This window comes from Alosa pseudoharengus, unplaced genomic scaffold (genome assembly GCF_046254945.1).
Source record: "Alosa pseudoharengus isolate Yale_2024_CS ecotype anadromous, Long Island Sound unplaced genomic scaffold, YU_APseudo_1.1 YU_APseudo_1.1_scf_7, whole genome shotgun sequence".
In the NCBI taxonomy this organism is placed as follows: Eukaryota; Metazoa; Chordata; class Actinopteri; order Clupeiformes; family Clupeidae; genus Alosa; species Alosa pseudoharengus.
In genome coordinates, this window is record NW_027468859.1 from 29,522,625 (window position 1) to 29,547,933 (window position 25,309).

General features: G+C 42.3%; 1 protein-coding gene across 1 annotated transcript in view; it reads right to left on the reverse strand.

The window, feature by feature from the left end:
• Window positions 1-378: 378 nt before the first annotated feature.
• Window positions 379-25,309, reverse strand: part of enpp1 (ectonucleotide pyrophosphatase/phosphodiesterase 1) — a 47,801-nt gene continuing 22,870 nt past the window's right edge. The window contains exons 13-25 of the mRNA XM_076273338.1: window positions 22,602-22,733; window positions 22,401-22,432; window positions 21,956-22,083; window positions 20,094-20,163; window positions 12,931-13,018; window positions 10,493-10,677; window positions 8,372-8,405; window positions 8,119-8,273; window positions 6,490-6,616; window positions 5,693-5,767; window positions 3,037-3,169; window positions 2,551-2,695; window positions 379-1,304 (exon numbers count right to left, since the gene is read on the reverse strand). Coding sequence (XP_076129453.1) covers window positions 1,152-1,304; window positions 2,551-2,695; window positions 3,037-3,169; window positions 5,693-5,767; window positions 6,490-6,616; window positions 8,119-8,273; window positions 8,372-8,405; window positions 10,493-10,677; window positions 12,931-13,018; window positions 20,094-20,163; window positions 21,956-22,083; window positions 22,401-22,432; window positions 22,602-22,733 — 1,457 coding nt within the window. The 3' untranslated portion in view covers window positions 379-1,151. The remainder of the gene's footprint in view (window positions 1,305-2,550; window positions 2,696-3,036; window positions 3,170-5,692; window positions 5,768-6,489; window positions 6,617-8,118; window positions 8,274-8,371; window positions 8,406-10,492; window positions 10,678-12,930; window positions 13,019-20,093; window positions 20,164-21,955; window positions 22,084-22,400; window positions 22,433-22,601; window positions 22,734-25,309) is intronic.

Here is a 25,309-nt window from a genome sequence, read left to right on the forward strand (position 1 = left end):
CTATGGAGGCAAATGGAAGTGGCGTCACTGGGACACTCTATTTGCTTGTGTTCCATGGACTGAGAAGTTCCCCTTGAGAGTAGGACCCACGGACTGATCTCGCCCCGGAGCGTGGTAGGACGGGACATACTGATCAGAATCTAGTGAGAGATATTACAGAATTTACTTGATAATGCTAACCCAGAGCCTGTCCGGTAAAACGAGTTACACTAGCAAACATTAGCTAAGTAACAATGTACTTACTTAGCATATTTAGCATTGCTAACATTGTTAATATTTTTAGCATAACTGCTAGCAAACATTAGCTAAGTTATCTATTTTAACATTATATTTTGAATCTTATGTTTTGTATGTTCATGCACTGATAATTCCTTGGAATTTATAGCTATAACTGATGTTTATTCCAGTACAAACAGTACAAAAATCTGTGGAGATGGTAACCATTAGCAAATAGTTTACTTAAACATTTTGACAAAAAGTTCACAATTACAAGAAAATGAAAAATATAAAAACACAAAAATAAACAAATAGACTTCTCCGTCAACCATTCAACAAACAAACCATAAATATACACAACAAAACAAACGAACAGACAAAACAAACAAATACTCTGAAATGTCAAGGCCTTCTCACAGAACTGGGCAAATGGCAGCCCAAGGATGGTGTGTGCCTATGCTGCCTTCCTGTTGTTGTCTTGTTATTTACTTATTTGTTTTATTTTTTAAGATCACTGCATACCAGTTGTGGCTATTCACAACACCCAACTGGCCTGAAACACAAATTACTGACATAAGGTTGAAAATGCTGCCAAAATTCCTTACTAAAAAAATGTCTGTAAAAAATTCTGCCCAAAAGAGGCTGTGGTTCCTTCGAGTGATGCTGCTATTAAAATCGCTCGCTGTTATACAAATAGTAAAAGAGCTGCACCCAGTATGAGTTCATTTGAGCCCTTCTTTTACCCCTCAATTGTTCGTCATGATTCACTCACTACAGGACATGAGGCAGTGTGGACTAGTCTTTGGCTGCACTTATAGGTAAACCTCCATTTTGGTTTACCACGATTTTCTTGTGATATGTCAAATGTACAGCAAAGCCTTTAAAATATCTCGACTATAAAAAGATGACTGTCTCTGTCCACAGGGGTTGAGTTTCTAGAATGTCTTTATGGAAGTCTTGATCTGCAAGGTCTTGTCTATTTCCAGCTGGTCGTGGTAAAAGCTCAGCCCAGTCAGGAGTTCCACATCTCGCACTCGTGCCACATGAAGTTTGGCCCACTCTTCCACCCATTGGAAGTCGTTTTCGCTCTGTGTGGGAAAGAAGAGGAAACCAAAGGACAGATGAGAAATTAGCAAGTTTTTCCACAATCTGTCACTCTGTGGCAAAACAGAGAGAGAGAAATGGTTTGTTTGTTGACACCGTTTCCACTGACTCTACTGTTTACATTCTTGAGAATTAACCACTGTCCCAAAGCCAGTGTCCCACATGTGTTTTTGTGACTGCCGAAGGGCGACTAGTTTATAGCCAATTCAACATGAATCACATCGGAGCTGTAAGGAAAAGGGTGGCTCAAATTGGCAGTTTGGTTTACCTTTTGGTGCTAATGTAACAGAGGTCGTAATTCGTCCACCGCTCACGGCCCTCGAACCCGCCACCTCGACACACACCGGCATGGGAGTCGAACGCTCTAACCACTAAGCTAAAAGCCCAGGCTTCCAACTCAGCGGTTAGAAGCGTTCTTGAAGTTAGGGCTGTGAGGATTTACACGAGCAACTAGCACGCTAGCTCAGTTCGCCTCCGTTACACTAAGAGGCATCAAATATTGTAAGGAAAATACAATCCTAACACATCGATCTGACACAGTTTCACATTTTTTCTCCTCAGCCTCTTTCATTCTTCCACAACAAAATGATCTAGGACTGACAATGCCAGTGTAATTTGCAACTTGTTAAATCAAACATTTTCTTGACTAGATATACCGGTAGATATATTTAACACTAGTTGTTGCTGTGTGTGTAGTAGTGTGACTGTTTCCCACCCACACAGGCAACACCAAGCGACCCTACAGGACTCAACAGCTAGGTGTGCATTAGCCTTAACAATATAAACATCTATTGTTGCTGCAACGACACACACATTAGAGACTGTTTTGAGAATGACAAAGTTTTTTATGCCATTTATTTCAAGGCCTTCTCACAGGAGAGAAACTTTTCACTTTTCTGATTCCTCCTGTAGCCCATAACCCTTTTCCAATAACCTAGGCTGCTGGGCCTTGGAGCACTAGTTGATATGTGTAGAGGTGCTGCATGATTACATTACTTCATTTAATAGACGCTTTTATCTAAAGCAACTTACAGTATGTTATATTAGAAGGACCGGTCCTTAGAGCAATTCTGGGTTAAGTGCCCTGCTCAAGGGCACAACAGTGGAAGTCGAATTGAACCCACAACTTCTCAGGCTACTGCATGCTAGCCCAGCTCCTTAGCCATTACACTAGCACTGCCCCACTACACTAGCATCGTCTCAAGATGGCTGAAAGTGATCTGTTCTCACCGAGCACATCTCCTGCCTGTCGGGCCGGTGAGGTAGGATGAAAGCCACTGCGTCCAGGGGCCCTTCACACTCGTAGGGGGAGAAGGAGTCGTTCTTACAGCCCGTCAGGATCACAAAGAAATGAGTGGGCAATGGAGCAGCATTCCTAAAGACAGGTGGTGGGATGGAGCGGACAGAGACAAATTAAGTAAGGCAATTCATACTGCGGATTTTAAACCAAAGAGCTTTACACACACACAGTACATGCATATAAAGACAATCAATAGTTCCAGAGATCAACAGCTAACAAATGCTAGACAATTTTTAAAAAAAGTTTTAATCAGTTAATCAGGCATGCCTCAGACCAAAAGGAGATGCGTTATATGTGTTGTTGTTAATTTGTAGGGATTAAACAAACTGGTCATATTTTCACCTAAAACATGCTTAGCATAACAAAGACAAGGTAGGACCTATTCCTTCAAGTAGTTTGCAACATGGAAATCTTACAGTGTCTGCTTGGTCTGATCATCATAGTGGCCGTCGTAGTTCACATCAAAGATCGGGCCACTGATGATGTTGACTCCATTCATCCGCTTAGAGTATTTCATCACCACTGTTTTGTGGAACTGCTCCCAAACATCTGCCGAAACACAGTCAAAACATTTGCATGAGCACCATAGCAACACTGCAAACCACTTCCCTTCCCTTAGCACAAAGACAATTAATCTGATGACAAGATGACAAGACGAGGTCATTCAAAGCCATCAGTTTAGGTCTAAGAATGAACAAAAAAGTACCTGATGTTTAAACACTGTCAAATGGTTATGCATAAGAAGCAAAGGAAGTGGCAATGTTTAATTCCTAATGTTGTACTGCTCGTTCACCACTGGAGGGCAGACTCTATCTGGTCTATGGCGGTATTGGTCTGGTCGAGGAATTAACTTCACTTCCTGTCACACTGTGTGACCAATGAATACCATCATCAGCGATCATCAATAAACAAACAAAGCTTTAGATAAAAAAAGGAAAGTAGACGTGATACCTCTACCTAGTTCAATTTTAAGTTCAAGGATTTATCAGTAATGAAATTTCTTATGCTCAAGAGCCAGCTCAACTGTAAAGGTTCACCTAGTACCAAATCCAGGGAATGTGGATGAAATGGTATTTGACTGATGGAATTACAGAGGTCTATGTGACAGAGCAAAACATGCCATTGCACGTTGGTTTAGAAAAAAGAAGAAAGACAAAAAGAATGAAAGCTCACTGCTACACGTCCCTTTGAGTAAACAGACATTTCAAAACCCCAAATTCAACAAAAAAATGTTTTTCTCACACCCAGAAGCCCATTATACACACAACCTCCTCCCGTTACTGAGTCTAAGATTAAGATCTCATTGTGTGGTGACTGGGACAAGTTAGAATAAGAACCGTAAGTACTACATAATTGCCTAACCTTTGTTGCTGCAAAATAGGTTCTTATTTCGGCAACATTTATACCAGAAAAAGCGACGTCTCCTAGACGTGCCAAGTTACGGCGGCACAAGGCGCAAGGCACACAGCAGGAAGCTCAGGGCTGGGATTCGGGAGAGCCTAACGCAGGAATGTTTATACAACTGCCCCCTCTTTTCTCCGTTGTGTGAAGCGAGCGACAACGAGCAACAGTGAGGGAAGCCTGGGGGCTGCGGCAGGATTCAAAAGCTGTGTGTGTGTGTGAGGCTCGACATCCTGTCAAGAGACAACACATTAGCAATTTGGGGGGTCAGGAACCGATGCTAATGTAAAAACATCCTACTGTAAAAACAAAATAAAAAAAAAGCCCACAAAACTCCCGAGCAAACAGTGCGTGGGCTTCGCATTGTTCTGGTTGCGAAGTGGCCTGTCAAATATGGTGGGTCGTTTGAGGATACACAGAGGAGTACAGGATTGTAGAACACTCTAGAAGAAAAGATTTAATGAGATAGACTGAGAAAGGGAAAACAAGAAGAAGAATAGATATGCACGGTAGAGACGTCTGGCCCGTGCCAGTGGCCTCAAAACAATACCGTGGCACGTTCCACACGGTCACGTTAACAGTAGGTGACAGCCAACTGAGGAAGTGTGTGTGCTTGAAATTATAGATCTTAAATGAGTTGGACAGGGCTCAAGTTGTTCTCCTGGGAAGCATTATAGCATACAGGCTCCAGCTGTCGCCTACAAGCGTGCAAAGTAAGTAGCGGTGTGGTTTGGGAGCGTGGCCTTGGAATTGGCTGGGAATTCCCTAACAGCGGTCAAGTAAGTTAATGAAATACATGCCTCTGAAACAACTGGACAGATATCCAGTAGTTTAGTGGGTTTTATCTGTCATCGCATTTTTAATTATTTTTTTAATTATTTATATAGCACATTTAAACATGATTTGAATCAACCAAAGTGCTTTACAGAGACCAGTGGGAAGCAAACATATAACATATAACAAATAAGACAGAGGCAAGCCATACAAAAAAAAAAAAGGTAATGTAAAAGGCATGTAAGGTCAAGTCGTATAACAGAAAAAGAAATTCTAGTGAATATCCACAGCAAACATGGGGGTGTTGCAAGCCTGGAACTTCATAACTTGACGAATGTTTTAGGCAAGGATCACATCAGCCAGCGGCATCGGCAAACGCAACGCTCAGACCATAATAAGTTTTATCTCGTTCCTAAGAAACACAAACGGTTTGTCAATTGAATACGCTCGCGTTGCGCTTTGAAAGTTGAACCAAGTTCAACGCTCAGCTTGTTCAACGCTCAGCTTGTTCAACGCTAGCGTTACGCCATCGTTGCCACCGATCCGCTGCCGAACCACAGAGAACAATAGGAAACCTGCCGCTTGCCGCTGGCTAATGTGATCCCCGCCTTATAATGTTATGTAATTTGTGACTGCACTGAGTGTATTTACATATCATTTGTGAATGCACTGAGGGTCATGTGACTACAGTATGTAGAGAGACTGTGTCTGACCTTTTACCTTATGACCATTAACCAATATTGCAATCATCTATTTCTTGTTACAATAACACTGTGTGATTTCGGCGTGTCTCTAATCTCTACTAGATGAATCCACTGGCTTATTATGGAATGCCATCATGTTGTGTTTTATGCACAGGACTTCACTGTTATACTGTAGGTGTGTCTGGTGTCTTACCCAAGAACGTTGGGAACATGGGGGCCATGTTGCTGGTGAGAAGCGAATCCCACTCTTTGTCTTTTGAACTGAGATCTGTGAGGAAGCAGAGGAAACAAAGGGCCGGTTTTAATTGTGAGATGGATTCTATGGTCTTTTCAGATCTGCTGACCACCTACAGAGAAAATGACCCAAGCACTAGCCCAGACCTTCTCTGGTCTTGGTCCAATGACAACAATCAACCCCTCTTCTATGGGCTGCATGCAGAGAATAGAGGAGATGTTGAGGAACTGGCTATGTTTCAAAGCCAACAACATACTGTATGTTTAACAGTCCACAACCTGCTACTTGATTGCAAAACTGCTGAATGGCATTTCTGTATATCTTGCACATACGCATACACATACAGCCCTCATTTTGTGCAATATAAAACATTTTGTCTGAACTCCCCATCCCCATCCCCATCTCAGAAAAGATCAGACCAGCCAGACACTTGAACTCTGGCCAAACAAATCATACATGCTCATGGACTACTGTGGGCATACTATACTGCTTTCTTCTGATATAGCACAGACAATACCAGGGACTTACTGTAGAACACAAACAATACCAGGTGTGCTTGTGTGTGGAATATCGTGACAGAGATGAGCTAGTGTCTGTTGTGCGATGGTGCTGTGAGAGCTTCCTGTGTTTATGTGTGTGTGCGTGTATGTGTCTGTGTGTGTGCATGTGTGTGTGTGTATGTGTGTGTGTGAGTGCATGTATGTGTGTTTATGTGTTCATGTGTGGGCGTGGTGGGAGAAGAAAGGAAAGCATACTGGGTGGGTGCAGGAGGCCGAAGGTGACGGTGTCGTTGTTTCTGTAGTAGCCGCAACTCTGGCTCATGCTGGGGGACACTCGCACGTCAGCACGCACGCAGTCTTGGCTCGCATCTCCAAACGTGTCCTGGGGGAGTGGGCGAGCAGAGGGTTAAGTGAGACTGACCAGACACGCGAGCACACATGTGTGCGTGTGTGTGCAAAGGGACATACACACGTGTTTGTCTATGAAGTTTAAAAAAGCAAAGAGGGAGGTATGCAAATGTACTCACACACATTCTCTCACACACACACACACACACATCCTGCAAGATGCATGAAAATCCAAACACACAGCTAGCTTTTAGGAGTGCCAAACTATTGGACTGGGTTTTGAGTGAGAACATGTGAAGAACAGACTGGAATGTATTGTATAATGATATGGCCCTGATGTAGTATACTGTAGATGCAGGCCAGATTAGGCCGAGTTGTTCATCTTGAGCCAAATTATAATTGGGAAAAGGCTGATGTAAGGGAATATCTTGAGTAATGGTCCCAACAATAAATCCTTTGTGCATAATTCAGACTCAGCAACTTTAAACAAACATGCATGGCCTTTGTGGGTCCGTATTTGGCAGTATCAAAGTAGCATCAAAAGTACCAAAGACAAAAGACCCAGAGTTGCAGATAAGAAAAAGAAACAACTGTGAAGGACAGACTATGAACGGCAGGGAGAGTGAATAAGGGATAGTGTGCACGATGGATAGAAGATAGGACAGAGCTGAGAGAAAGAGAGAAAGCAAGGGAGAGAGGAAAAGAAAAGTGTTCTCGGGGTGCATTTGTGCTGTAATTCATGCTGAGGCTCCACCACATAATGAGAAGCAAAACACCAGCGGTGAGGGCCAACACGAGATGAAGATATACGACCCAGTGTGCACTGCAGCCTCAACTCTGCTACCTCTCTCATCTACAAACCCCACACAAGAGAAAGAGAGAGAGAGATAAGAGATAGGGATGAGGGAGGGAAAGACAGAGAAAGAGAGGGATGATGGAAAGAGAGAGAGAGAGAGAGCAAACACGACAGGAAGATATACAGACCAGCGTGCACTGCAGAGAGAGAGTGGGAGATATAGGAATGAGGGAGAGAAAGACAGAGAAAGAGAGGATTGATAGAGGGAGAGAGAGGGATGAGGGAGAGAAAGACAGAGAAAAAGAGGGATGATGGAGGGAGATCGGGATGAGAGGGGAGAGAGAGATAGGGATGAGGGAGAGAAAGACAGAGAAAGAGAAGGATGATGGAGGGAGAGAGAGGGATGAGAGAGGGGAGAGAGAGTTAAGGAGAGTAGGAGTTAAGGAGAGGGAGTGACAGGAAAAGTCAGAGAGAAAGAGGGAGAGAGAAGGAGAGAGAGGAGGGAGGCAGAGAGGGAAAGAAGAAAGCAGAAATACAATGGAAGCAAGGAACAGTAGGCTGGTTTCATATTTCATGCAGTCACTGTTCCACTCCACTGTCTGGGAGACACAAACGCAATCAGATTAATCTGAAAAGGAGGAAGCAGGAAGTTAATGGACAACATCCTCTGATTACTCCATACACACACACAAACACACACACACAGTCACACACACACACACACACACAGAGAAACTCACCCATGCATTCAGTGTGTAGGCGACCCACAGTGGCATGCGAATGTCCTTGCTGAACCCAGTGATGTAGTCGGAATGGAGGAGCACACAGTGGTCAGCATTCTCCTGGAGAACCCTGGGAATCCCGTAGGGCAGATGGACTGGCTTTACTCTTGGATCTACAATGAAAGAACAAACACACCTGGTGATTTGACAAGCAGGTTTGATTGATACCTCTCTCTTTTATTCCTGTCAAAGGCAAAAGAAAGGCACATACCTGACTGCATGAGTTTGGCGTTGAGGTCCTCCACCTAATAAGGAGTGTTGGAAAAGCATTAGAGACTTGCTTTCATGACTTAACCTAATAGAGACAGTCTGAACAAAGAACAGACTGAGAACGCAGAGAACAAACAGATGTTTCTCACTTCTACTTTCTCGCTCACAGTGGAAGAAACATGCAGCAGACCACACCTAAGTTTCTTGGGAAGTGAGATCAGTGGCCATTCAATATGGGCAGAAATCTGAGTCTGCTCTTATGCAAGAGTGCAGCTGGCCTCGTTCAAACAAGACAAGAGACTTTAGCACCAGCGTAGCACTGGAAAAATATTCTTAAGTCTACAAATCATGTCCTTCCCTTGAAATGCTGTGCAGCTGTGAATTTATCTATGGTACCATATAACCATGTGCTACCCTCTTCCCTCCCATGTCCACCTTAGTGCAGTTCCAGTGGGAATGTGCTTTTACAGGTCACCATACCTGTTAGTGCAGCACAAGGCCCCTTACTGGTTGCCTGGCCACACCACCTTGAATTTCCCCTTGGGGATCAATAAAGTATCTATCTATCTATCTATCTATCTATCTATATATCTATCTATCTGGAACTAGTCTGGAACACCATAATTCACTAGTGTTTCCATCTGTTGGCAGATTACCTGCCCGATCAGTGACGAGTGGGGATGACGCTATAGTTTTTAAATCGAAAATGGCTGTGGTAAACGGTAGTAGCAACGCCTGAAAATATAAAAGAATTGCAGTTGGAAGAATGTGCAAATGTATGTACAGCAAAGGTAGGCTCACGTACATTTCCTGACTGCCGATATGTTGTTTACTGTATTGTCAGTTTGCAAAGTTTAGGCAGAGTAGTGGAGTAAAATCTCTGATCAATGTCAGAAATCTCTGATCAATGTGATTGGTTAGGCTGCCACGATAACGATAACTATAACCATAATGATAAAAGCGTTCACACTGAACAACGATAAACAAAGTCTCTCCTTGTGTTAATGAATTTGACGGTTAAAATTTAATGGGTTGTGATTGGCTATTAACTTTTTATCGTTCTGAAAATCGCTCTGAAAGTGATCCCCAACGATATCGTTCTTCATGTCGTTATCGTTATAGATTATGTGTGAACGTTGTCATTTATATTAACGAGAACGATATTTATTTATAGTTATCATTATTGTTATCGTTCTTGGTGTGAATGGGCCTTTAACGCTATGTCCACGCCCGTCACCATGCCAGTGCTGGAAAGGTTTCCCAGTCGTGAGTGTCCAGACTCTACTCACTTCGTGAATGAGTTTGGTTTACCAGGCTACATTACTAGTCTCATCCACAGAGAAACAGGACTGAGGAGCCAGCTCAAGGACAGACATATGTTGGTGGGACATTGGGGGAACACTGCAAACACGCCACTACAACTGAGTAATCTTGATAAAATGGCAAACTTGAGGCAAGTCTGTGTCTAGAAAGTGAGTAGTACAAGTATAATAAAGCACATTTTGAAAATAGCCCAGAGGTTTGGGTGGTGTGTCTGTGGCTTGGGGGTTTCCGATTTGAATTAAGATGGAAAAAGGTGGTGCGGAATGTGAGTAAGCATATCCCCTTCCCACAGTCTGTACTATGAACGCAGTGACCCACAGTAGTACCATGATTTAACAACTGAGTTTCAAGGCTGAGGTGTACAGATGAAAAAGTATCTAGCTTTACAAGATGTGTGTTTAAAATGCATAGAATCCAGCTACACAACGCAATACCACACAACTTCATCTAATTAAATTGTGCCTTCAATGAAAACACTTCTCTTTTGGTTTACACAGAGAGCAGTACATCCGGTAAATGGTCAAGAATATTTGTTTCAGTTAGTGCAGGTGCGCATCCACATAGACAGACAGACAGACAGACAGAGATGAGTAAACCACAAACAGCAGGCCTTGATTAAACACAGACAGAAGTGCACGATTGGTGGAGCAGCAGTGGTGTTGCCACCTGACAATCGGCCAGCCCAGCCTCCTACTGTGAGCGTGTTTTAGACTAAACTATAAAAACTGAACACAGATATTGAGGTGGAGCTCTGCGGTATCACACCTTAGCCATAGGTGGTTCCTGACCTCTGGCATACCTTTGCTTCAGTGAGAGTTCCACAGGTGCAGCCCAGGTCGTTGGTGGGGATGGAGGCGGTAGCGGAGCAGGCCGAGGCGAGAGACATCTCAGCTGGGTAGGCTGGGACAAGCCGTGGCCTCTTCAGCAGGTGATTCAGGCTACCATGGGTGCCATTGTTGGGTGCAGGCCTTATGCCCAACAAGTCTGTGATCACAAGCCATCATCTGCTAATTAACTTGAACATTTCACTTTATAAGAACAAATGTTCGATCACAGATATCTAACTCTAAATTTTAACTCATTGCTTTTCACAGAATTATGATCCGTGGCGTTGGCTGTAAAGGCTGAAATAAATCATGGAGATCCAGTACAAGCACAAGTTCTCACTTGCCCAAACGAAATACACTCTTTGTTCTACTGTAAGCCTTTAACCCTTAGAACCCTAAGCTGTTTTTAGGGCATTTTCACTACCTTTATTCATAAGGATTTATTCTGGTCATTGTAAGTGCCACACACATATATTATATATTGTTTTTTTCAGGAGAGTTTAGGCTATTCAGATCTGCCATCATTTCATGTATTAATACTAGCATTGATTTTATTTTGATTTTTAAAGAATTAAAATATAAAAAGTGTATTATAAAAATTCTTATATTTCGACATGTATCTCACCACAGCAAGCTCACAGCTCTACATGCATTTCATGTGTGTGTAGGGCAGACTGTCCTGAATCGGGCAATATAATTGCCATGTTGGAGGGATACTCTGGGGCTGAGCAATTTACAGAAATATTTGCTGTGTGATTTACGGAAATAAATGCTATTTTTTATTTAGTGATGAAAAATGACCTTTCTGCGCTCCATATCTGTGACACGAACTGATCTGACCTGACTTGACCCGAGGTTGCGTGTTAGCCTGCGTGCCTGTGTGTATGCAGTCATAATAATTCTCAACTCTTTACTGCATTGCCATGAACAAAGTAAAGGCAAAAAAGGTGTTTATTTGTTGAACAAATTGGGATGCAATGTGAGCCTTGAATTGGATGCCATGCAGGAATTTGCTAGGATCACAAAACCGGAATATGAACATGCTTTGCAATAGAGAAACACATGATAGCATTGGATTATAAACATGCTTTGCCACAAGAACAGACAAAAACGTGGGGTAAGTCCAGCTATATGAAGTTATTATTTTGCTGTCACTTCGTCTGTTTTATAACCCAGAAGGATGTACTTGGTATCAAATGATAGCTCTGAGTCTCCTCTTTCATCTGACATGCGTGGCATATCTATGCGATCACGGGTCTGCGAGTAATTCAAACGAGAGTAATGAGTATGCAGCGTTTGTGTACATGATGTTATTATTTTGCAGTCACTTCGTCTGGTTTTATAAGCCAGAAGGATCGATAAACATGGTACCAATGGATAGCCCTGTGCCCCCTCTTTCATCTGATATGCTTGCCATATCGATGCGATCACGGGTTCGCGAGTAATTCAAACTAGAGTAATGTGTGTGCAGGTGAACGCAGAGAAGTATAGACTGTAAATATGATGCAATTTGATTTAATTTCATGATTTTTTTTAATTTTCATACTTGATCGTACAGACAAGTGTGTAGTCTCGTTGGAAAGCCCCACTTCTGCTCTGTCGTGCAATAAAGGTTTCATCTCGCTCCGATGAACCATTCCGGAGCAATGTAACAGAGAAGAAAGGGTGTGTTTTTTGACGCACTTTGCGTCAATCGGGTTCTAAGGGTTAACTAAACATCCCACAATAGGCTTCAGTAATACAGTATGAGTATGAATATAACAGAGAGCAAGGTTATTTAGACCATATGACAATGACTGACTAGCCTCAGACAAATGCAGTGGCACAAACAGCTGTCAGGAGGGCTTCTATTGTTTCCATAGGAACCTACTGAAGCCTCTGCACCTGGTTTCTACAGACCTATTGCAGCCTCCTCTCTGGTTTCATGACAAATCTACCAAGGTCATTTAGGTCACTGAATGTACATTTCACATTCAGTGCTGTTCTTACACAAATATCTCTGTGTTACATGATGCTGAGGCTACAGCACCCTAAAGCAAGCATCTCCAATATCTGTCAGAGGTCTAGGGTGGCCCACCGTGGTTTTATTTCATATGATTTTACGGTTTCATTTAGTCTTGTGTTTAGATGGACACATCCTATAGCATTATTGTCCGATGTGTTTTAATGAACAGTTGGAATAGTCCCCAAATGACTCAGCTGTAACAAGTGACCCATATTGGCCTCACTGGGGTGCTACAGTGCTGCATGTCCTGTTACAGTAGAAAACTCATGAACTAATGTCACTTTTCTCTTTAATCAGAAATCCTTAAGCTCCATAGAATACCATTTGCTTATAACTTTGCTCACGTTATAAGCAAAGTCTACTTTTGTGGCATAAATCTTTGCGATAAAAAAGGGCAACACTCACCACACATTAGGTTATACACTTCAATGTTTTCAAAAGGAGCAACAGTGGTATTATACTTCAGTCCAGGTCCATGGCCTATAAATATAGCCTGCAAAACAAACAAACAAATCCAAATCATAAAGTAGAAAGCCATGATTTGATTTATATGTATGAAGCTGACTTTAGATGGACCCGAGCCAGCCCATTACAGTATGCGTGGGATTCGTCCACTCTGATGGCTGTCTGGAATGTGGGCAGGTTAAAATGTCATTAATGCAGACTCAGTGATGTAATGTTTGTGGTTCATCATTCTTGGACAAATAGAACAGAATAAACATCCCTGCGCTAAATATTTCCATTGGAAATATTTGGATTGCATGGTGGATTGCATGAATCATGATTTATATTTAGGAATTTTGCACATCTGATCACCTCTGAGCGCTAGACCTAGAGGACTGAACACAAAGGTCCAATATGTTGACCAAACATAAACAACAAGGGCTCACAGTGTAGCTATTACACCAATATTGCAGCTGACTCTTAACTCAATTCCACTCTGACTTGACGTTGACCTCCCTACAAGTCAGACCCAGGCCAGCTATACAGCACCGAGCACAACCCATGGCCTTGACCTTGACTAAGTGACTTTCAGCAAACAACAGTGGAAACAAAGTCACATTGTCCGGATACTGAACAATTGACATCTTCTTTTTATTCTATCTGCTCTAACATTCTGTACTGTGTTGCACCTTTTAAAACACTGCGCCCGAAAGCCAAAAAAGAACCATGGCTGACTGACACTTCCCGCTCAATCAGGCGAGAGTGTCGAATGGCGGAACGCAAGTGGAAAAAGGACACGCTGCATGTACTGTATCTCTTGACATTTTAAAGGAAACGTGGCTCAAATTATTATGTGGCTCAAAACCACTGTTAAATCTGAAAAAAATATATATATTTTTTTCTGATATTGTTCTGTGCAATCAGGGCAAACCACATATTCGTTTTAACACTATAAACACTGCTCTCAATAAACACCAACCTGTTGAGTTAGACACCTCTTCAGTGAGTAGTACTTTGTTTCCAAAATCTCCAACATCAGAGCTCAGATAACGCCCCCCTCCTTTGACCCTTCTATCTCTGTCACCTGCCCTGTGAGTTTCAGTCACTTTGAGCCTATATCATTTGCTAACCTAAGCAAAACCATAGGGCTAATGAAAATCTCATCTGGTCTAACTGACATTGTTCCTCCTCTTCTCATCGCTCAGACAATTGAGACCACAGGTCCCCACATATTAACGATCATGAACTGTAGCCTTGCCTCAGGTGTTGTGCCAAAGAGCTTCAAACATGCTGTTGTGCAGCCGTTGATTAAAAAACCCAATCTAGACACTTCAATCCTATCTAACTACAGACCTATCTCAAAACTCCCATTCTTATCTAAAGTTCTAGGAAAACTTGTGCTTCAACAAATACAGTCTTGATTTCACCGCTGCTTGATACGGTTGATCATGATATTTTAATCTCCCGTCTAGAGCACTGTGTTGGTATCAGAGGCACTGCTCTTGAATGGTTTAAATCCTACCTAGCCGACAGAAGATTTTATGTCTGCCTGGATGAATCTGTATCCCCCTCTGCGCCTCTTCCTTGTGGTGTTCCTCAAGGGTCTATTCTGGGGCCTATACTGTTCTCATTGTACAGGCTCCCCTTGGGATCCATACTTAGAAAATATAACATCTCTTTCCACTGCTATTCGGATGACACACAGATTTACATGCCCCTAAAAACATAACGACCCCCAATCTGTTAAACTTTTATTAGATTGTCTAGAGGACATCAAAGCCTGGATGGCTTTAATTTTTTTAAATTTTAATGAAAATAAAACTGAGGTCATAGTCTTTCGGCCCAGTGCTGCTTGTAACACACAGGGTGACTTAGGCCCCCTTGAGCCATTTGCTAAAGATACTGTAAAAAAACTTGGTGTAATTTTAGACTGTAATTTTAAAATGGAGAAACAGATGAACACAGTAGTAAGATCTAGCTTCTTCCAGTTAAGGCTTTTATCCAAGGTTAAGCCCTTCTTATCTCTTAAAAACTTTGAGATGGCTATTCATGCCATTGTATCTTCCCGTCTAGATTATTGCAATGCCCTATATGTGGGCATTAGTTGTTCCTCTTTATCCCGCCTTCAACTTGTTCAGAACGCTGCAGCCCGCCTTCTAACTAAAATACGAAGGTGCTTGTAGCCCTTCACTGGCTCCCTGTCCGTTTTAGAATACATTTTAAAATTCTTTTATTTGTTTTTAAATCTTTGCATGGTCTGGCCCCACTGTACATATCAGATCTCCTGAAGGTGCAGACATCCTTTAGGGCATTGGTTCTCAAAGTTGGGTCCGGGGACCCCCAGGGGTCCGCAGCACATTGTCAAGGGATCCCTGACAAAGTTTGCGACAAAATATGAAATTGTCAAAATATGAAATTGGCGAAAAATGCTACAGTATCAGTATTTGCCCAATTGATCTGCTAATACGTTACATCAATACGTCAAAACACTTCACTATTAATTAACCGCCAACAAAATGTAAGTTATGTGAAGCAAACACTATGTGTTCAACACAATAGGCTTACATTTGATAAAGAAACAAGAATCCTTTAAAAAAAAACGACATACTGTCAAAGTTTGCTAACATAACCCCTGAGTCAATTTGTGGACTTTTTTATTAAAGGCATAGTCAAAACACTTCCATCTTATGTCGCTGACACTAGGGATATTTTAAATTTGGTCAGAGAGATGTCTATACCTAAGCATTCCCTTTTTGGTAACTTTTGACGTAGAAAGTCTTTACACTAACATCCCGCATGAAGGTGGTTTGCAAGCCATCAAATTTTTTCTGGAGGCCAGTGAGAGTGGCGCACCAGTAGAATTTCTGATGACTCTTACTAAATTCATTCTCAAATCCAACTACTTTATGTTCAATAATAAGTATTACCTACAGTGTCAGGGCACTAGTATGGGGTCTCCGTTTGCACCCAATTATGCAAACCTATTTATGGGCTGGTGGGAAGACCAACATATATTCAATAATAATCCTTTTCAAGGCCACATCCAATGCTTTAAACACTTTATCGATGATATTTTTTTGATCTGGAGTGGGACAGAAGATGAGCTGGTTACATTTAACCATTACATTAATGGAACTCATCCTTCTTTGCGTTTTACAATGGATTACAGCAATGATCACATCCATTTTCTAGATCTTTTGATAAAGGTAAATGATGGGGGGAAATTAGAAACTTCGATTTTTCGAAAAGAGACTGACAGGAACACAATATTGCATGCAATAAGCTTCCATCCCGATCACATGATTCAAAATATTCCATATGGGCAGTTCCTAAGGTTAAAAAGAATATGCAGTAATGAAGACAACTACCAAAATAAAGCCCAAGAAATGGCGCAACGATTCAGACAAAGGGGGTACAATGCAATCTGATTAATAAACTCCTAAGAAGGGAAGCATTTTGGATCCATGAATTAAATACTGTAGAGCCTGCTGGTTTGAATGAACTACTAGATCTAGATCTAAGTATGTTTTTGTAAAGTTGTGGTCTTTTGAAAATTTGAATCTTAACACTGACAGAAAATATGAGTAATCAAGCACTTGCACTTTAATTAATAGGTGGAGTTTTATAGGAAGGTCTATTGGTAACTTATACTCTGCTATGAAGATGGGGAATTACTATTATTTTGTATGGTGTAATTGTACTTGCAAGCACTGAAGCACTTTAAAATATACTACATTTTTAATTGAAAGTTAACCAGTATATGAATTCTGATATTTGTGTATTGAACACATTTTGGGCACATTTTTAATAGAAAGGTTTACTGTAATGAATTGTCTAAATGGTGCTTAAAAGTGTAACTGTTTATTGAATATGTATTTGCTGTGAACATCAGTGTTTTTATGGATTCATGTTATTGCGGATATGTAAACAAAAATGGACATTTAAATACTGTAAACAATGTAATGGACTTTAATCTGAAATTGTGAAATATTTTACCAGTAATAGAAAAAGATCTCTGGATTGCCTCTAGTAGGGGAGGTGACTAGTTGAGCTGTGTGATAGATTTACTAATTGACTAATTGATGACCTGAGTCAATGGACTATGTGACTAATTGATGTGATGACTTGATGTGATGACTTGAGTCATGTGATGTATCAGTGGCCTATCACCTGTTGGGATGGGACCTTATTTTATCTTACTTGCTTAGTTTTGAATTGAGCCTGATGAAGCAACTGGCGAAACGCGTTGCTCAATAAAAATCACTAAAAAATATAACAGTGTGCGGTGGCCACCTCCTTTTATATATGACTATTGTGGTATTAGCACTCTATGTTTTTAAAATACATCTAACAGAAAAAAAGGCTATACAGCTACATAACTTAAGTTTTATGTGTTGCGATTATGAGGGGTCCTTGGAGAATTTTCCACTCCATGAGGGGTCCACGGCCCACAAATGTTTGAGAACCCCTGCTCTAGGGCTTCTAGGTCTGCTGACCAACTCCGGCTAGTTGTGCCTCGTTCTAGGTTAAAGAGCAGAGGGGACCGGGCTTTTGCGGTGATTGCACCAAAGCTCTGGAACGAGCTGCCCCTACATATACGCCTGGCTCCCTCCTTTGAGTGTTTTTAAATCTCACCTAAAAACCCATTTTTATGCCCTGGCGTTTAACACAGTCTGATTGTCTTATTTATTTGTTTGTTTGCCTGTAAATATTGTTATCCTCACTTTTTGTTATCTTTTTTTGTTGTCTACCAAGTCGTACTAACTTGCCAGTCCAGCACTTTGGACAGCTGTTGTTGTTTTTAAAGTGCTTTATAAATAAACATGACTTGACTTGACTTGACTTGACATTGAGCTGAAAGGAGGTTTATTATTTTAACACTTTATCAGCGCCTAATTAGACGAGGCTGCCCCATTCATAGAAACCAGTTGACAGCCATGATGAATTAACCAGAAGAAGTCAGGAAACTACTCCATTGTGTCACAGGATGTCCGTTGATTAAGCCTGGCAACAAAAGATTCTTCACTGCCTGTCCATTATCACTGTTCCTGGAAATGTCACAAGTCCTATTCGTAGAGCCCAATCTTCAGAAATGGATGCATGTTTTACAACTCATTACTGGAAAAAGTTGAGAAGAGTACTTCATTTCCCATAAATGGACAGCATCTGTAATGGTTGTTTTTAAGACACAAGGCCCTTAACTCTGTCGGAAAGTTGAAATATGTTAAACATCGCAGTTACAGGCCTTAAAGAATAATTACAGACATCTGGCAAAAACAAAGTAGCTGCCACTCCTACTGTGAGCTGTGCCTACAAAAGCACGCTTAGGCCTTAGTCTTTAGGCTTAGCTGCAGTTACCCTCCATTTGACTGGAACACACAATCATACAAACCTCTACTTTTAAACACGCTAATATCTTGCGAGGCTCACAAAGAAAATACTGTGGTGTAAAACAGGCCAAATTAGCCCACTAATAAATACTTAAATGTCAACACTAAGAGTGCCCGACCTTAAATGACTTCCACTGAAGGAGTTTTTAAGAGCGCCTCGAAAATACATCGGAGAAACAGCCCAAACTAGGTGCAGGGTAAACAAGCTAGTGGCTCACCGTTTCTTCTACGACATGATTACTATATTCTGCAGCAGCTCTTGCATGTTCAAAAGGGCATAATTTTATCCCAGACAGTCATTTAATTCATTCACCTGTTTATTTTGAGGAAGATGTAAGTCGTACAACTTGGCAATTATGTAAAAGAGACATTCGCGAGAGAGCCACAGAGGGAAACATGCATGAGGGAGTTACAGAAAGACACAGAGGCTCCTGAAAAGGCTGGGCAAGTCTAACTAGGTCTGGAAAAGTAGAGAGGGTAATGGTAGTCCCTGATGATGAACTGTGTGTGTGTGTGTTTTTGTACAGTAGAGCCCAAATTACCCATGAATAAAAACGTCAACATGCAGCCATGAGCTGAGATACACCCAAACACTGGCACTGACCTTAGACCTGAACATGGCAATACCCTCGAGCACACGTACACTACACACTATCCTTCTTTCACTCACACACACACACACACTCATACACAGACACACACACACACAAACACACACACACACAGAGACACACATAAACACACACACAGAGACACACATACACACACACACACACATAGACATACACCGACACACACACACACACACACACACATATGCACACACACACACACACACACACACACACAGATACGCACACACACACACACACACACACACACACACACACACATACGCACACACACACATACGCACACACACACACACACAGACACACACACACACACACACACACACACACACACACATACGCACACACACACACACACACACACACACATACGCACACACACACACACACACGCACACATACGCACACATACGCACACACACACACACACACACACACACACACACACACACACACACACACACACACACACACACACACACACACATACACAATTCTGTAGACGTCTAGTTTGACCCCTAGGAAAAAGCTTCAGGCAGTAATACTCTGTGTCTCTGCCAGGCTGAGCCTTTCAAGTCCATGGGAACAAAGCCCTCACATATCCCACAATGATTCTGAGCTCTTTTCATGGAATTCTGTGTGCAATCCCTTGCATCCCCGACTAATTACGTCCCGTCTTCGAAACATGCATTCCATTACTAAGGACCGAAAATCTAATTAAATTTAATCGAGCCAAAGGTTAAGTGTTAAAGAAGAACTAAAATTTTTCACATAGATCTCAGTTTCTCGGGGTCACCGAGTGCTGTCGGTATGAAAAATAAAGAAGAAAACAATTGCCGGAATTCTCCTTTAAGGAAGAGACACAAGCTATTCATTAATGAGGAGTATTATCAGTCTTGTTACTCATTAAACAAGGGGTTTATTTGTTCTGGGTGCTGAAACTGAATCACTGCATAGCTGGACAGCAGTACTGCATGTTAGAATGTAACTTATTTGACTGGACCTATTGTTGGAATGTTTCTCATGCTTTGTGTCACTCTTTCCTTATCCTCCCACCATTCCCAGCTCCCACACCCACACCCACCCAGACGAAGACACACACCTGCATGTTTTGGAAGAGGTTGTCTGAGCCGTGGAATCCACCAGAGCAATACTTCATATCCCAGGGGCCTCTAAGGGGAAAGAACATGGATGAGGGACACATTAGTGTGGGATTACATAACTAGACACAGGGCAGTAAAACACCTCTTACAGCACAGCACAGAAGAAGAAAATATAACAAGACATAGCATAGCACAAAACAATTACATACATAACTGTCTCACAAACACATCAACACGAAGCACATGTGTAAATTCTAATCTGGTTGGCTGTGGGTATGTTTAGGGGCGCATTTCCCAAAACCATAGTTGCTAGCCTGTTAAGAATTTAGTTGGTTGGAAATGGGAAATTGCATTGCAACCAACAAAGTTGCTAACTTAGTTAGGGTGAGGGTGAGAAAGTGAAAGTATTTGTGAAAATGTACTTCACTCCTTCCCTCAGGCTGGTGGCGCTGAGCCAGGCCGGCCTGCGTTCAACGACACGCTGCGGTCTGTCACTGTTATTATTACCATGGATACTGGTCTGATTTTACAACTTACACCTGCTCAGAACCAGAGAGGCTTCAGAAAGTAAAAGTCCTGCCTATTTGCTCTAACCCATTCACTAAACCAGCTGATTGTAATCAGAACAACTCCTCAGTCAGGTAACTGAGCTTAGCAGTGAAATGACCGTTGTGTACAGGTAGAACCAATACGTGGTGCTTTCTGAAGTCAGACTTTTACACCTCTGCTCATAACTCTTACTAAAAGTCACATCCTTAAGTCTAAAAGTCACATCCTTAAGTCTATAAGTCACATCTTTAAGTCTAAAAGTCACATCTTTAAGTCTAAAAGTCACATCCTTAAGTCTAAAAGTCACATCCTTAAGTCTAAATGGGGTGCTAGTCATAACTTTAAGTTGGCTGTAACTTTCCGGCCAAAACCAGATGCCAGCCGGCCGATATACTGGTTACCTGAGACCAGCTCATCACAGCTGTCCACTCTGTAAGCACAAGCCGAGACACCTCCAGAGTCTGTGCTGTGCTGTCATGTCACAGAGGTCAGGTGGGGACTGACCATCAACCTGGCAGGCCCAGTCGGTCAGCTCCGGTTAACCGACTGACTGGGCTATCCATAATCACAGTGCTCCTCCTGCCAAAACAGCCACCTTTGGCTAGAGCCACCCCTTTATTCCCTCTGAGAAAGGAATGCATCTGGGATAAAAACAGATATGGCCTGCCGTCTGTGGTCTTGCTGTTGTTGTCTGGGTCACACTTTATTTTCTAATAATAGAAATGGGGAGTTGGACGACATCTTCTGTTGGTGTCGTGACACAATATCTTGAAAACCTCCTCTGGTTCTATTCCCACTTCTGCGCCATCTCCTTTTGCTTGTCTTGTATTGCATGTGAGGTAGTGTTCATTGATACTCTAGATCAGGACTCTGCAACCTGTTGTCCTCCAAAAGCTTTGATCAAAATCAGCATGGCCGAGAGCAATGTTTTATAGGCTACTGGTATTAGCATGTATTCACATATATGATCTCCACTCCAAATCAGCTGAATACATTTTGTATGCGTTATAAGGTTCCTTTCAACCTGTTATGGACATATCTGCCATTTACCTGATAACATATTTTGTGTGTGTGTGTGTGTGTGTGTGTGTGTGTGGCTTTGGAGGCGGAAGCGTCAGATAAATGCATGAATGTAAAAGTAAATGCAATTGATGGAAGCTTTTGATGCAAATTGATGGAAGCTTCTCCCAAAGGAGAGGAGACAGAGCTGAGGTGCCACAAGACAGGAAGGAATGAAGGGATGAAGATGGGAGGGGGAGAGAGAAAGAGGAAGAGACAGAGAGAAAGGTGAAGGTGCGCTCTGTAAACATACACGGCTGCCCAGTAGGTCTCTTTCATGTAGAGGTGGGCCTGCTCGATGCGAACGTTGTTGGCAAAGTGGAACCTCTTTGGCAGGTTCTCCTTCAGGTAGGGTCGCATGGGCTGGTCAGGAGTTCTGCACTTCAGATGTCGAGAGAGAGAGAGAGAGAGAGACAGAGAGAGAGAAAGAGAGAAAGAGAGAGAGAAAAACAGCGAGAGAGAGAAAAAGAGAGCGCGAGAGAGAAAGAGAGAGAGAAAGAGAGAGAGATAGAGAGAGAGATAGACAGATAGAGAGAGAGAAAAAGAGAGAGATAGAGAGAGAAAGAGAGAGAGATAGACAGAGATAGACAGAGACAGAAGGGGGAGTGGAGACACATAAACAGAAAAGATTAGCCCACCAGTGCTCCAAAATGTTACACACTAACAGATGAAAATAAAATGAAAAACATTTTTCTTACCGAAAGATTTGCAATTACACCTTCATAGTCAACTGCAGAAAAAAACAGAGCACCCAACGAGTGACAATGTTACTTTTAAATTCATATTGCAAGAACAAGTACATCATTAATCAAGTGACACACGATAGTGAGGCAATGTCCTCCATTCATTGCATTATCAAATAGGGAAAGAGTGGAGTGAAGACTGCTGCGATCGCTTACAGCTGAAGAACTCGTCTGGGATTCTCTTTGGGCGGATCCTGGCCGCTGGGCCCATGATGAGGGTGAAGTCACTGGTGTTGACAGGGTATGAGTTCAGATGGACCGCCCGATCACATCTGCCCTGCTCCATGCCTGTGTTTGAGGATGGATCAATCAATCAATCAGTCTTTATTCATATAGCACCTTTTAAGCAGAGTAGCGAGGCAAGATGCTTAACAATAACACATCAATAAAGTATAAAAAGATAGGACGAGACCAACGCAAACACATCTCAGCATATGTATGTTTAGAAGTCTTGCACAGTTCTGCGGTCATCTTTCAAACAGTGAAAGCGATGAAAGTGGTGAGTTATGTCTTTCAGCGACTGTTTTTATGGGAGCCGTTTGACACTTCACCCAAAGGAACACCCCTAATCTTGTAGAGCTGCGGAAACAGTATGTCAAAGTCTCCCAACAGCAGTGTGCCTTTTTATGGGCAGCTTTTAATCTAACATACAGTATATTTTCCTTTGTCACAAAAGCATGCACCAGTCATGTACATTTCCACTGGCTCTAGCTATTATGTTGTACTTCAACGGTGGGTGAGAACCCACACACACACACACACACACACACACACACAGACAGACACACACACACACACACATATACACAGACACACAGACAGACATTAACACATACATACACACACACACACACCAGCCACAAGCAGCGTGGCAAACCCTTGCCCAATAACTGACCTATTTTCTCCATTCAACAGCTAGGGGAAACTGGGAGAATGCTTTGCTTTTGGGCTTTTCATTGTCTAAGGCATACATCAAATAAAAGCTATGCAGCCTCTTTGCACAGGTTGTTGAAGAGAGGCAATGTCTACAGCATCAACACAACACAGCAGAGAAGACAGATTATAGTTGCCTCTGGTGAACATGGACTTCATATCTGCTGGAGGTTGCAGGGAGACTAATTTGAAATGGGTCAGAGAGAGCACTACAACTTGCCTTCCCTCGTAGTGGTGATTGGAGTAAACATAACATCCCTAGTGCTTTCTCAAATCCACATGGGAAAGAAAAGGGTTTCTTGTTTACAGTAAACATCCATTACCTGCAAACTAATTAATGTAACATCTAAGATTAATGTGTTGGGCTACTTTACATAGATAAAATAAGACCATTATATTATATTATTATATTAACTTCAGCATGAACACACCATTAATCATTAATATTTCATAATGCACAACTCCTTACAGAATACTCCATTTCGTTAGATATTTATAGGTATTGTGTTTTAATTATCTCTAATTTCCCTACATTCAGCATTAAGATATGTTGAATAAGGCTACATGTTATTCCTGTTTTATTCATATCTATTCCAGACAAGTAATGATTTGTATTATCCTTTCCCAAGATCTAATAAGATAACAGCCCATCATCCTGTCAGATTCTCCCGAGCTCTGGGGTGGCCTCTCACACTGTTTCCATGTCCACCCTCAGGCCACTCTGGAGCTCACTCATGTGCCCAGAACATCGTTCACAAATAAAAAAAGAGGACGCAAATACACTCCCAATATCCTTGAGATGTACGTGCTCAACCTCAGAGCGTGACATACACACGCGAGGCCAGTGGCGGGTCAGAGAGGCTCTCCTCTCTTGTGTGCGCGTCGTGGTGAGATCGGCCCGGCTGTAGAGAAGATTACAACTCAAGGCCCGAGTGTTGATTAGAGCTCTATGGCCCTTTGCCGTCTCTCGCTCGTCACGAGAACGCGTGCGAACATCCAGCCGTCGTCCCGGCGCTCGGGTTGGGCATCTGACGCTGCCTAACCTCCGCGCGGATGATTACAGATGTGCCAGCGGCGCTGGGCAGATGTGCACGGCACTGAGTCGTCTTCGCTCCCCCACAGCCTCGCCCTCCCAGGGAGAAGAAGGGAGAGACACTCCTTTGTTAATGAATGAGCGACATACAGCGGGACAGCCTCTGTCATTCTGCCAACTCTCTCTCTCTCTCTCTCCTCTCTTCCTCATCACAGCTGGCCACCTGCTGCATGGGTCCTTGTTGTCCTCCCTCTTCACTCTCTTTTACACTGTTTCATCTCTCACCCTCTCTTTATCACTAGTTCAATGTAAAAGCCACCATTTGGACAGGAAAATAACTGTTGTTGTGCCTTCACGGCATGGGGCTGACAAACAAGACAAGCCAGATCCATGGCATACGCCTCCCCACAAGCTGTTAATAATCGTTCCTTCTGAGGTCAATATGTGCCAACACCAAGAGTCAACAACGATGAAACATTGGCTTGATTAGAGCTAATGATTTAGACCTTACTGTAACAGGGTGCAGTCACTACAGTTAACTGACTCAACCAGTGGTTCTCTGCCATTGTGATCAGGATGCAAGTTTGTTGGCCTGGAATAAAGGACACGTGACGTGACGGTTCTCTCATTCAGTCAACTGTTAATCCCTATTATACCTATATTATTTGAGATAAATGCCTTGGGACATACCAGTAGAGTAGGAAACCCTACAGGATGAGGTGCCAAATATAAGAATGTTACACTGCTAAGTCATTCAGTCCAGTAGGAGGAAGCTTACACTTGTAAAATGAATGTGTTGAAAACAACACAACTTGAGTTGTTTTTAACACATCTCTATGTCCAGATAGGGACAACACAATTTGTGTTGTTTCCAACACATTCATTTTTTTATAGTATA